The sequence below is a fragment of the Falco rusticolus genome, chromosome 3 (genome assembly GCF_015220075.1).
Source record: "Falco rusticolus isolate bFalRus1 chromosome 3, bFalRus1.pri, whole genome shotgun sequence".
In the NCBI taxonomy this organism is placed as follows: domain Eukaryota; kingdom Metazoa; phylum Chordata; class Aves; order Falconiformes; family Falconidae; genus Falco; species Falco rusticolus.
Window position 1 is genome coordinate 107,914,588 of NC_051189.1, and position 13,467 is coordinate 107,928,054.

The 13,467-nt window shown below is 46.9% G+C and overlaps 1 protein-coding gene across 4 annotated transcripts in view; it reads left to right on the forward strand.

The window, feature by feature from the left end:
• ACAP3 (ArfGAP with coiled-coil, ankyrin repeat and PH domains 3) overlaps nt 1–13,467 on the forward strand; it is a 96,343-nt gene that overhangs the window by 67,654 nt on the left and 15,222 nt on the right. For all 4 annotated transcript variants that reach the window (XM_037380912.1, XM_037380914.1, XM_037380915.1 and 1 more), the window contains exons 10-11: nt 1,258–1,269; nt 9,441–9,553. In XM_037380912.1, the coding sequence (XP_037236809.1) occupies nt 1,258–1,269; nt 9,441–9,553 (125 nt within the window). The remainder of the gene's footprint in view (nt 1–1,257; nt 1,270–9,440; nt 9,554–13,467) is intronic.

Below are 13,467 nucleotides of genomic sequence, written 5' to 3' on the forward strand. Positions count from 1 at the left end.
CTCGGGGCACCTGGGCTGTGTTCCCAGCTCTGCCGCTGACCTGCTCCTCCTCTGAGCAAGCCTGCCTTCTACGCTTTGTCTCCCTCTGTGCTGCTGAGGGTGTGGGAAGATACAAAGGTTCATATTCTATAAATGGCTCTGAGATAGAGGAGTGGCTGTAGTTGTTTGTAGTTGCCTGTGAAAGTAACTTGACTGCACAGCAGAGCTGCTTTTGGGGAGAGATCAGAGCACTCCTCTCCCTCTTTTCTCTTCTCTTCTCTCTTCTCTTCTCTTCTCCTCTTCTCTTCTCTTCTCTTCTCTTCTCTTCTCTTCTCTTCTCTTCTCTTCTCTTCTCTTCTCTTCTCTTCTCTTCTCTTCTCTTCTCTTCTCTTCTCTTCTCTTCTCTTCTCTTCTCTTCTCTTCTCTTCTCTTTTCTTCTCTTCTCTTCTCTTCTCTTCTCTTCTCTTCTCTTCTCTTCTCTTCTCTTTCTCTTTCTCTCCCCTAGTCTTGCATCCTTCCTCTGGCTGAGCAAGCTAGCTTTTATCTGGCAAGCCCCATGACCTGCAGCTACTGCCGTATTGATGTGTCCATTCTAACGCTTCTCCCGTGCCTTGCCCCGTGGTGAGGCAGCAGCATGGCACCGTGCCTGAGTGCCCAACCCAACCAGATGTCCAGAGCCCCTGCTACAGCACCCAGCAGATAAATGAGCACTCCTTTGGTCCCCGTAGGCAGGACTTGCTGCAGAGCCTTTTCTTCGTACCTGGGGAGCTCACACCGCACTGAAGCGATGCTCGTGGGTCGTGGGGGAGAGAGGGCAGGACTCCATGCTGCTATTGAGAGAGTAGTGTGCTGCAGGGAACTTCTTTCCTGCAAGTGTGCTCCAAACTGCAGCTCAGATGATTCTTGCTTGGCTCCTGTGACATGACGTGGCCACAGCCTTGAGCAGCGTAACTTTGGGAAGATCTGCGGGGACCCAAGCCATAGAGCTGCCATGGCTGAGCAAGCTGTTATTTTCAGCTGAGCTATGGTAACCCACCATGTGTGCCTTCTCACCTGCTGTAGTTGGGGGTAACCACCATGAACTGGCAAGATAATAGGCTTTATTATCAAAAAAATTTGAGCCTTCAGTAAGGAGGCATCTTTGGTTAACATGGGCTCTGATTTTCCAGACCATTGGATTGGACCAATGATTCCAAATCCAAGGCTTACAGAAACATCAGTTAATTTTTTTTTCTCTTTTCCTTCTTTTCTTCATGGATTGCTGACCTGCCCCTGCAGACCCTCCTACAGGTGAGTACCCACATGTATTTCCTTCTTCTGGCATCTTCATTTCTCAGAATTAACACTTTGCTGCTCTGGATATTTATGAAGTCCTGCCTTTGAAAGCAAAACAAAGAAACCTTGTCATAGCATTGGTGGTGTAACCTGAACACTGGAGATGGAATTTTAAAGCCCAGTTTCAAGTGATTTGGATTTCATCCTCATCAAAGGTGTTTTCAGTCCTGTGCTAAGATAAGATTTCAGGTCCCTCTGTTTGTGTGGCGGTCAGTCTTGACTCAGAGGTCAGTATTGCAGTGGCAGCAGTGCTTGGCTGGCACTCGGTGCATGTTTAGTGCCTGGGGGGCTTTGAGGACCACAGTTCTGGTGGGAGGCTCCTGGCAGAGGGTGTTGGTGGACTTGTGACATACACAGCACACTCTGACACTCGCTGTCACACGCTGTGGGCGTAGTAAGAAGGGATTTCAGAGAGCCCTAAGAGAGAACCATTCACGAACGCAGCCCTGCGTAGGGTTTGCTGAGGAGTCCGTCTGGCAGGCACTTGTGGGGATCAATACTTCTCAACAGGAGGAATCAAAGTGGCCATGGTTTCCTTTCTAATGCTTACTCTCAAAAATGTCATAACCCATGAAATGGAAACATAACCAGATTTGAAAGCTAATGACAGACATGCCCTGTGCATATGCTGCCTTTGGTTAAGTGTTCTGAGGGAGGGGTAAATCCATTTCTGAACCCTCAGGTCCCCTGGGGCTCTGCTGGAGTGATGACTTCATTCAAGGAAACATGGAAAAATCTCTCTAGCACAGTGCATTTCGGTTAAATCCCTTTTCGTGGCTTTGCTGACTGGACTAACGGGGTGAAGCAGAGGACAGGTTCCAAGAGGGAGGACGAGCAGTTACTCTTCATCGGGATACATATGCATAGAGCAGTGGCTCTCTGGGTCCGTAGGCTTGTAAGAGAGCTGAGCATCCCTGTTGCAATGTAGGATTTAAAGTGCTAGGAGACAGCTTTTCAGCTGCTCGGAGTCAGTGTTGCTCCTCCCTTTGCGATGGAGCATGGCACTCTGCATCTGGTGAGCATCTTGCCGTCTCCAAAGGGAGCACAGCACGTATTTGAATATATGTCTTCATGCTGAGCCCAGAATACCCTCTGGTCTCTTGAAAAATTTGGAGATTTAGTTGTGCTTCATTAGAGTGGTGTCAGAATTATCCTTTCTACCTCAACAGAGTGTCCTCCCTGAACAGCCTGCTAAGGCATGACGGAAAGGAAGGGAATCTAGTTGAAATAATACATTTTGAAGTGTTCTTGGGGTGGGAGAGCTGCCCAGATTCCAAAGACAGGGAATTGAATAGCCTTCGGGCAGCTTTGTGAGGCATGGAGGGCAGCCTTTTAAAAGCCAAATTCATAAGGAAATGGTCTATGGCATTTTGTTTCATTATTGTTTTAATTAAAATAAATTCAGTAGGAGAGAAAAACTCAGCATAAATCTTGAATATTTTCTTTGATACTGTAATTTAGATGCTTTATTCCTGTGCCACCCTTTCCCCATCTTCCCTCATGGAACATCTGCCACCTTTGGGGCAGATTTCTAGGGCAGCTGTCATTTCAAGCTGTCATTTTAACCATGGCACTCCCTGCCTTCCCAGCTCCAAAACCTTAAAGATGTCCATTTGCGGCTTCACACTTCATATAAAAATAACACTTGCTTATACAAAAAGGTTTCCAATAAAATCAGTGAGCAGGAAGGAAGAGTCTCCCATTTTTAAATATTTTTTGTTTAAAAAATAAATAAATAAACCTACAATAAACATTTGGGTTATCTTCCCATTGTGCAGAGCTTCGGCGTGATGAAGGCTGGGGGTGCCTTTCTCCTGTGTGTGGGATGCACGTGTGCGAGGACCGTGCTCTGCGATACATTTTGGAGGAGGCTGAGGAGAGGGTCTCGTAGCTTCCCACGTTGCTTCTGCATGTTGAACTGCACTGTCTTAAACCACAGATGTGATGAGTTCGTATTTTTTAGGTGGGCTCAGTTCCTTCAGATGGATGCACAAAGACACACAGGACCTGGTGTAGGTTGGACCACTGAGGGGAAAGATTTTGGAGAACTTAGCACAGAACACACAGTCCTAGGAATTATTGCCAGTGGGAAATGAATAGAGAAACCGGTAGCATTTAAACCAGTCCTCCCTCACAGATCCTGACCTTCTTGAATCCTTCCACTGCACCAAAACTGACAGGCCACAGTGCAAGTGGCAGGATACAGAGTTATCTATATAAAAACCTCTTTGCAGCCTCCTGCCTGTTCCCCAGCCCGGAGCAGGCGGGGAAGCAGCTGTGCTCCTGTTGCCCGTTTGCATGGGAAGGGAGGATGGAGTGCCAAGGCTGACCTCTCTGCCTCGTTCAGTCCAGCTGGTAGATAATCAACTGGGGGCCATATGGCACTTCAACACCCTCATTTCTGCGGCTGCAGCGGAGCAGGAGTGGAATCACTGCCCAAAGGCTGGCTCTGCTCCAGAAGCTGGGAGAAGCCGACCCGGCTACAGGCAGGCGAGCCTGCCTGTGTTAAGGTCAGGGAGGCATTCGGTGAGCATCTTCCTGTCAACTTGGCTCTGTGTTGCCTGGCTTCTCCCATTCCCTCCTGTGCCTCCGTGACAGCTGTATGATAATTAGCCCTTGCTCTAAGCTGATTGACTGTGAATAGGAGGCACAAGGAGGGGGTAAGCAGGTGGTCCCCAGAGGCCAGCAGGCTTCCTTGGACAGGCTTCCTTCTCGTAGTGCCCCTTGCTTTGACAGGAGCCACCACCAGAGCTTTTAGCTCCCAAAAAGGAGTAGGAGGGGTAAAAGAGAAGGGGCTGAAAAAGAAATCCCTCCTTCCCTGCCAGCCCACGGTGCTTAGCAGAGATGCTACTCTAGAGAGCGAACGGAGAGCGAGCGAGAACCGCAGAGCTGCTCCCTGCTCTCTCTAGGCAAGAGCAGCACAACCTCCCTTGCAGCTGGCATCATGAAGATTTTCAGCAGGCTTGAATACCTCCTGGTAAGGAGACTCCTGCAGGGTTGCTTTGACTTGGGGAGAAAGTTTAGAGGGTGCTTTTCCCTGGGGGGGGGCGAGGATTTGTGGTGTAGGACCTTGCCGCTGTGACCCAAAAGCAAGTAGAGCTTTATGAAAGCAAACGTGCTTGGTTCTGTTTCTGGCTTGGAAAAGCTTTGGGGCAGGGCATGGAGCTCTGTGCATCATCTGCTGGCAAGCTGCAGAGCAGGGAGATCGTTTGGCATTAGGAAATTCAAGAAACAAAAGGTCTCTAAATGGGATTTGGCCAGAATGAATGAAAGCTGTCTGCACAGAGCGGAGTGTAGGTGGGGGAGCCCTCCTCCAAATTCCATCTGCTGCTGAGGGTCTCGGATTGTTCGCAGTATATACACAGAGGTAAAAATAGCCAGATAGAGAAAAGCTCCAAATATATTCAGGCACCAGAAGAGAACAGACTGCATGCACCAGTGTTTGTGTGGAAGGGATGTGCGTGCGTCTTTAGGGAATGTGAATATTCCTCTGAATTATGTTCCCTTCAGAACCGAATAGCTGAACTAGTCAAATGCAATTTTAAACTCACCTCCAGGAGAAGTTGTTTCCAATGCATGGATGTATACATGATGTTGTTGGGAGCATACATAATACTATTGTTAAATTATAAATTCTAATTGGATAATTAAAGAGGGCACTTTTGGATAAAAGCCTTTGTCTTCTGTGGGGGAAAGGATGTATCGCGTGTGTTGTCACTTACCCTAAGTGGTATCGATTGAAAAGAGATTAACATTGAAGCTTGGTAATAAGATATATTTCTCTGAATATCTAAACCCACCTGGACTGTAATGATTCACTGGTCGTGATTGCCTGGTTCTGACAGTATTTTCTATCAGTAGAAATCAAAATGTTGTACGGAAAAGGACAGTGTTGTTATGTCCACATTGCATTGATGCACTGAGGGAGTAATGCTGTGGCTTTTCAGGGAGGGCCATTGCCACAGTGATTGTATTTCAAAGAATTTTAAGGAAATCTTGGTATTTTAGAGAGAGGTTCTCTCTGTTCTCAGCCAGGTGATGTTCCCTTTGGGATGGGAATGAGCCCATAAACAAGACTTTCCTACTTCAGCGGGTGTGCTTTTGGGCAGGGCTCCTTACTCTGAAGTCTCCCCCCTGCCAAGGATTCCAGGCTGATGAGGGGCACCTTCGCTTTTCACATTAGAAGCTGGAGGTTTTATTTCATTTCATCAGCCATCTTCTCTGCACAAAATGCTTCCTTTGCAGGAGCAATCGGAAGAGTTTGTCTGGCGTCTGCAATGCAAGCAGTCTTCGGGTGTGCTGTGTGGAGATGGACGGGGGAGTTCCTAACTGAGTGGGCCATGAGGCAACCTTCAAATAGGGGTTTTTCCTTTTTTTTCCCTCCCCCCCCCCCCCTTTTCTTTTTTCTTTCATGGATCTGTTTGCGCCTGTGCTGGGTTTTTGCTTTCCATTTGCTGGTTTGAAAGCATCTGCATTAATGTCCTTTTTCTCATCCCTATGGATGTGTCTCTTGGAGTGTGTTACTTCATTGTTGCTTCAGCATCATTTGGTGTGCTCCCATGGAAACCATTGTGATGTCATTTTTAAAAGAATATCAGTTCCCAGGCAGCCTCGTGTGTAAACTCAGAGTGACAGGACCGGGAAGGGGATGGGACAGTGAGACAAAATTGGTGTGACTGAAAACCAGTGAAGGAAAGAGAAGCAGGTGATGACAGCGATCTGATTTCTTCTTTTGGAACATGTCAGATTTATTTTACCCATGTGTGATTCAGCACAGTCACTGATCTGGACCGTGTATGCGGTTGCAGCCAAAGCCATTCAGATCCCAATCCTACGAAGCGTTTCCCATGTCAAGCATTTTTTTCATGTTACAGAGACAACGAGGTGCTAAATGCAGGCTTAATTAATCAGTCCAAACTCATTTAGAGCAGACTCGCCTACTCCATGTACACTACCAAATGCTTCCCATCATTGCAAAAGGTAGTTTATTAAAATCATGCATTAAAATAATAATCTCATTTAAGGTACAATCTCATGTATAGCAGAAAATGGAAAAAGAGGGGACAAGAGAAATCATCTATGTTCACTCTCTTACCCTGCTTTATCAAGGGTAAGATTTGAATCAAGAAACCTACTTGGAATGTTGTGGAGTGGGTGACGTGTTCCTTCTTCACCAGCACCTTCCAGACATCGTGGCTTGGCTTGCGGGGCTGGAAGGGTTGGATTTCCTAGTTCTGTGCCCTGCCTCCCCGTGAGGGTCACAGAGGGACTGGCGGGGGGCACAGTTTGTGATGTGTGTCCTGTCAGCCAGGACCTTTCTACTCAGTTCTGTGGAAGAACAGGGTTAAAATCTGTGTCAGTGAGTAGAACAGATAGAGGGACACCCCAAGGGGAGGCCACCCAGGTAAGGGCGTTCATTGTCACCCATCTGCGTGCATCCAGCTGTGGCCACACACTATCATGATGTTTTGACACCGCTGGCAAAGTGATCCATCCCCTCGGACAGTTTCTAAGCTAGCTTTGACCTGGAAGCAGGTTTCAACAGATGTTCTTGTAACTTTTTTCCCAGAAATTTCTCCTTTTTTCAGTGGTTGTGGTAAGAAAGTTCCCTTTGTGGGCTGCAGCAAGATGATGTGCTTAGGAATCCATTAAGCCTGTAGTTTAAGCTTGCTCTGGTGTGCTGGAAGTTTCACAGTTGCACTTGCTGTGATTTTGCCTTTCAGCTACTCAGGCCATTTCTGTACATCCCTCTTCTGGCCTTTGCCTGGCTGAGAGAGGAAAAATGATACTGATCAAGGGGTTAATTACTGGATTTTTTTCACTCTCCCCTTTACTTAGCCTTTCAACACTCTCAATAATTTTGGAGCAAAGACTTCAGGTGCTTCCAAGCAGCGTAGGATGGAATGGAACCAAGTTCCCCTGAGGATCAGACTGCTGCGTGCCCTGGGCGTAAAAGGCAGACTGGTCCTTATCCCTCGTATCTCTCCTTTTGTTATATAAAGTAATACGTTCCAAGAGACATATCCATAGGGATGAGAAGAAAGATATTAATGCAGACGCTTTCAAACCAGCAAGTGGAAAGCAAAAACCCACTTACAACTCAGGTCAATGTATTCTGCCCTCAGCTGCCCTTCAGTAGTTCTGTTGATAGCAGTGGAGTTGCTCAGGAATTACACCAGCAAAAATATGAGCAGCACTTGGCCTGGGGATGTTTCCTAACCAACGAGACAAGGAAGAGAAATACAAACACAAGCCATTCTTCCCAGTAATGTGTTTTTATGTTTGGACATCATCCAGATGGCTCTCTCTTAGCTTCATATGCACTTGGTGGGTTTTGTGTGTCATTTTCTCTTTTTTGGGCTTGGTGCATGGTGGAGTCCTTTCAAAGGCAAGGAACAACCCATGCGCCTTCAGCTCGTCTGCTTGAGCCATTCGGGTCGGTAGAGAGGTGTCATACAATACAGCCTCAGCGAGGTTAAATTCACACCTGGCTTGACTCCGCTGGTTTTTAGTGGATTTACTGTAGTGACGCATATGGCCCATCTGTTCCTCCCGCACTCATCGGCAATATATCCTTCTTACCGTCACACAGCTTCATTATCTAAGGACAGCTGAAGAAGTCAGGTGATGATATTTAGACCCTCCCCCTTATTTTTACCTCTTCTACAAAGCAAGATCCAGCTAAGTGGTCATTTTTAAGATGTGCTCGGAAGGGTTCGGCCCTACGCTTGCTGTGCGCTTTTCAACAAGCTCCACGTTTTTGGATATTTGAATTATTTATTGCAAGACAACGCGGATTCGCATTGACTGTAGAATTGTCACTGTGGAGCGGCTCTGCAAAAATCACAGATGTAACTCTCTGTGAGTTAGAGGAAAATTCCCTCGAGCCTTTGATTGCAATATGTACATAAAAGACATCTGCAGAAGAGGACCCCCATGGGATTCACCCTCTAATGGCAAGAAAATTTAGGGCTGAGCAGGACTCTTAATTGGGTGCCTTATAGCAGTTTCCAGTGTCTAATTGGGCATCATGCTGTCTTTCCAAGGAATGACTCAGTCCTGTCCCATTATATCTCCTCCTTCTGTATCAGTAGTATTATTATTATTGTGACACCTCCCAGGCAAGCTTGCATCTCTGAACATGAAAATAACTCATCTTAATGAGAGTGAAGTGCATGTTGCCTAGCAACACAGCATCACAAGGGTCTTCATACGCTGAGCTAGGAAAGGCACTTAACTTAATGGGGCTGTTTGCACTGCGCTGTTTTGTCTTTGAACCAAGTAGTACAGGGAGAAATATTTGCACTCCAGAGAGGGGGAGGTGTGGGTAGCATGCATCATTGGAGTGGAATCAGCGTGCAAAGAGACAATGTGCCTTAATTCCGCAGGTTAGAGGGGAAAGTCGTTTAGGTTTCATGACCTAGTTTCTCTTGGGAAGGAGGCAGACTATTCCCCAGGGAAAAGGATCCCATGTTCTGTGAGAGCAGCTGCTATTCCCTCTGCTCTGTGTCTTGCTCGCCAGCTGTCAGAATCCGTGAGATCTATCTGATGAATCAGTGGCAAACCTGAAAAATCAGCTCTGACTGGTAGCATAGCATAGAGAATTGAGTGAGCTCAGATTGGAGGTGGCGTATGATGATAGCTAATGAAAATGGAATTGATAAGTCTTCCCCTCTAGAAATCATTATGCCTGTTCGCCCTGTGTAAAGAAGCTGGGGTTTGTTCTGCTCCTGGCTCCTTGCAGAACAGAGAGGTGCAGCAGCATTGCTCACTCACTTGGCCAGTGAAAAGCACCTTTATTGCTTTAGACTGACCCAAATATTGGGAATTTTTAGCCCTCATGATGATAAGCAACTTGCCTTTCTCCTTATCAGCTACCAGAGGGGGAAATAAAGCATGTATAACACTTCCCTGCAAACAGATAAGCTTGCTGGAATGAGGATGATTTGTGACTGCTGTTCACGCCTGCACTAAGGCATAGGGATATGCTCTGAAAGCTCTGCCTGAACCTTCGCGTTTTGACGTAGATGTTTTTTTTTTCTTCTTGATGTTTTGATTAGGCTCATCTCCATCTTGGTCCTAGAGAGTGCAGTCATGTTAGAGTCTCAGTCTCTTTCTATTTGCAGGACTTCTCCTGTGATGACTCAAAGGTGGAGTTTAATGTAGATGCCCCAAATGGAGTGGTGATGGAAGGCTACCTCTTCAAGAGAGCTAGCAATGCCTTCAAAACATGGAATCGGTGAGTAAAACTCATATTCCATTTGATATTTGGGCTAAACCTCTGCATACAGCTAACTGCCCCCACAGCAGCACACTTAACTTTCAGTGAGATCTTAGCAACTGTTATCACCACTGGAAGGATTCTGAGCTAAGTAGCTAAAAGCTAAATAGTTCAAATGAGGTTGGTTTGATAGTTTTTGCATACAAAGGCTTTTCTTTTAGGAGCATTTTGCATGCAGGTTGAGGGAGGTGGTCCTCGCTCTCTACTTAGTGCTGGTGAGGCCACATCTGGAGTACTGTGTCTGGCTCTGAGCTCCCCAGCACAAGAGAGATGCGGACTTAGTGGAGGGGATCCAGTGAAGGGCCACAAAGATGATTAAGGGGCTGGAACATCTCTCATATGAGGAAAAGCTGAGAGCTGGAACTGTTCAGCCTGGAGAAGAAAGGCTCGGGGGTGGGGTGGGACGGGACCCTGTCAATGTGTACAAATTCCTGATGGGAGGGAACGAAGAGAGAGCCAGACTTTTCGGCAATGCCTAGTGACAGGGAAAGAGGCACATATAAAAAATGTGACATTGCATCAGAACGCAAGAAACTGCTTTTTCACTGTGAGGATTGCCCAGCGAGGTTGTGAAGTCTCCGTCTGTGGAGATATTAAACAACCACCTGGGCACAGTCCTGGGCAGTGCTCTGCCTGGCCCTGCTTGAGCAGGAGGGTTGGACTGAAGAGGTCCCTTTCGACCAAAGTGACTGTGATTCTGCTCAGAACCTGTCAGCTGCCAGTAAGATCAGAACCTGAAGCTGTGTTAGCATAACTGCAGATGAGTAAGTGCTCCTGAGAGAAGCAGTATCTCAAGAGATTAATGTAGCCCTACGCGAAGTCATCTCTGAGCAAAAGAAAAGTAAGAATCCGCTTCATTGCACTGATGTTTTAAGACCACATAAATTTTCTACCAGCATATTATAACTCACGTGCTGAGCTTGCAGAGCCAGCAAGTCTTTGATACTGGTGTGTTGGAGACATATGTTAATCAGTAAAAGAGCTAGTGCTGTGTAGTCTATATGATTATTATTTTCCTGTTCAAAAGCAGGTATGCTCCTTTCTGTGAAGCTGTAGGTTTCTCCTAAGCTGCATCATGGAATGAGCCAGTTCATGTTTTGCTGCATCTTAGCAGATGCCAGGGGAAAAAAAAAGGTGTGCCTTCCACAGTGGAAGAATGACCAGGTTCCACGTAGGGATGATGGGGCACTGCAGATCACGTCTTGCCCTAGGGAAGCTGTAAATTTATAACAATTAAGAGAAATACCCTAATGCAGCAGTATATGGCATGGGTATCAAACCTGTCTGTTTTGAGGCAGGGAGATATGCGAGATTGGAAATATCAACTGTGCTGCTGGAGCTGAGAAATGGCACTGACCGTGCTCTTAATAATTTATAAATATTTCATCTGATAGGTCACTGGGAATACCAGGCACACATGCCTCCTGCAATCAGCAGGAGTCTCTGCGGCTGCCAGAGACCTTGGGGAAGTGGAAGCAAAGGTTTCGTGTTCTAGCCTTGCTCGATATTTGTGTGTTTAGTTTCCCTTGAGGGTTTCATACACGGTTGTGCAAAAGGATTCAAGCTCTTCCCGTGAGTTTCTAATGCATGAGATCAATGCCTTCTGGACCTACATTTCCTCATCTCACCTAACAGGGAGATGATACGGTATTAAGGGATCTTTACTTGGCTGTGGGATACATTCAGTGTATACACCCCAGCAAGGCTGAAATGTGCTGCTGTTAGACTTTGGAATAAATAAACACTAAATGGTTCAGTGAACAGTTTGTGCTATGCACAGAAACTGCCTGTATTTGCATGGAAGAAACACTTGAAATTATTAGAGATCCCTGCATTGGTTAGATAAGTGATTCCTTCTTTCTGAAGCTTCCCCTAGTACTAAGGAGATTCCAGTCAAATCTGGTAGAATTTTGTTACCCCTCAGGCTGTCCAGTCCCCTGACAGTTAAGTACTAAGTTTGTGCTTGGAGGAACCAGAAACCACAACAGCAGCTACAACACAGTGCATCAGCGTTTGGTTCTCTACCACTACGTGGAAGGATGCTGTAGACAGGGGGGGTCAGTCCCTTCTCCCAGATAATAGACAGGACAAGAGGGAATGGCCTCAGGGTGCACCAGGGCGGAGTTTATATGGGATATTAGGAAAAGTCCTTCACCAAAAGGGTGGTGAAGCCCTGGCACAGGCTGCCCAGGGAGGTGGTGGAGTCACCATCCCTGGGAGTGTTTAAAAAACACTCAGGGATGTGGTTTAGAGGTGGGCTTGGCAGTGCGGGGTAATGGTTGGACTTGATGATCTCAGAGGTCTTTTCCAACCTAAATGATTCTGTGATTTCCGTGCTCACAAGCTGTTGCACTGGAAGGGTATCTTAGCTGAATTTTTATCAATCTTTTTTAGAATTTCCTGCTTGCTGTTTCCTAAGCAAAGCCTTGGTCTGTAGCATGGCTCTTTTCACTGACACCACTGGTTTATGTGGAGTAGCAGGTCGTTTCAAAGTTTGTCAAGTTAATGTCAAGACCTGTGCTTGACTCTTGTGATAGAGAGGAACAGTTCCAGGCAGCTCGCTTCTCTGAGCAGCAACCCTGGCTGTGAATTCGTGGGTCCCACCAAAGGGCACCTGTCCATGACCGTCTGGGACTTCCTGGTTTTCCTGATGTCTGAAGCAATGTTAGTGTCAAGGGCTCCAGGTTTTCAGTGTCCCCCAAATCCCAGCTGTCCTCCTACATTCCAGTCATGGAGAGCCTGTAGCCTCCCCACAGGCATCTCTTTCTCCTCAGTCCCACCTACTCCTTGCCATATCTGTCTAGGCTGTTCACGGCTCTGTAGCCTACTCATCACCTTCTCCGTCACCCAGCTCTTCACTGTTAGTGCCTCCCCCTCGTGTGAGCGGGAGGGAGCAGGCAGAGAGAACGGCAAAATCCGTGGGGCTGGGAGCCAGCGCCAGGCAGAAGCGCCTGCTCTGGGGTGGCGAGCAGGAGAGCACAGCTGTGAGTTGCAGCAGCAGCGACCAGAACCTGACAGAGAAACGTTCTGCCCAGCTTGGTGTGACAGCAGAGCTCCTGGAGCATAGACTGCTACTGTCAAAGCATCTCAGAATGATGCAGAAGCATATCAGCTCATCAAAACGGGCTCCCACATGGATGGGATGGCCTCCAGTTACCTGTATTTTCCCATTTCTCCCCAGGCATGTCAAGTCCTTTTGTTGTCTTTTATCTGTTTAACGTTTCAGCAATGATAAAAGAAAGAGAACCCTGTCTTGTCTCATTTTCCCAGGGAGCCTCGTTCTTTTGCAAACAGAGAATGTAATACATGCTCTAAATAACATCTTGCTGCAAAGCCTCTTTGACTCTTTATGCTCAGGTATTCCTGAAACCGTTTCCATTGCCCTCCATGAAGATGATCAGGTTGCTAAATCTTAGCTTGTATCTTAGAATGATGAGGGAGGGACGGGGGTTTGGATTTAGCACCGAAGATTAAGACACCGGGGAATTACCTCTGCTATAAGCAGCGCACGGACCTTCTGTCACTTGTATTTTAATGGAAAGCTGCTAGCTGGTGATTTCTTGCCTCCTAAGAAGGCAGATTCCCTTCACGCACACCTGTCCATACCGCAGCCACAGGGAGCAGGACCTTTAGCATCTCTTGGCCTCCTGAAGGTTGTCCCAAAAACCTGCCTGGTGGGTAGCATCGCCTGTATAAACAGCAAGATGTGCAACCCATTCCTATTATTTTCTCCAACGGTGTTTGTAGAGCTGCCAGTCAGCAGGGTTTTCTGAGGTGGATTTTTCTTTTTCCTACCTGGAAGTTTATTGATGATGTTAAGGGATTTCTGGCTTGCCTTAGGACAGCCTGCTTGGAGAGGCAGTAGGCACGCT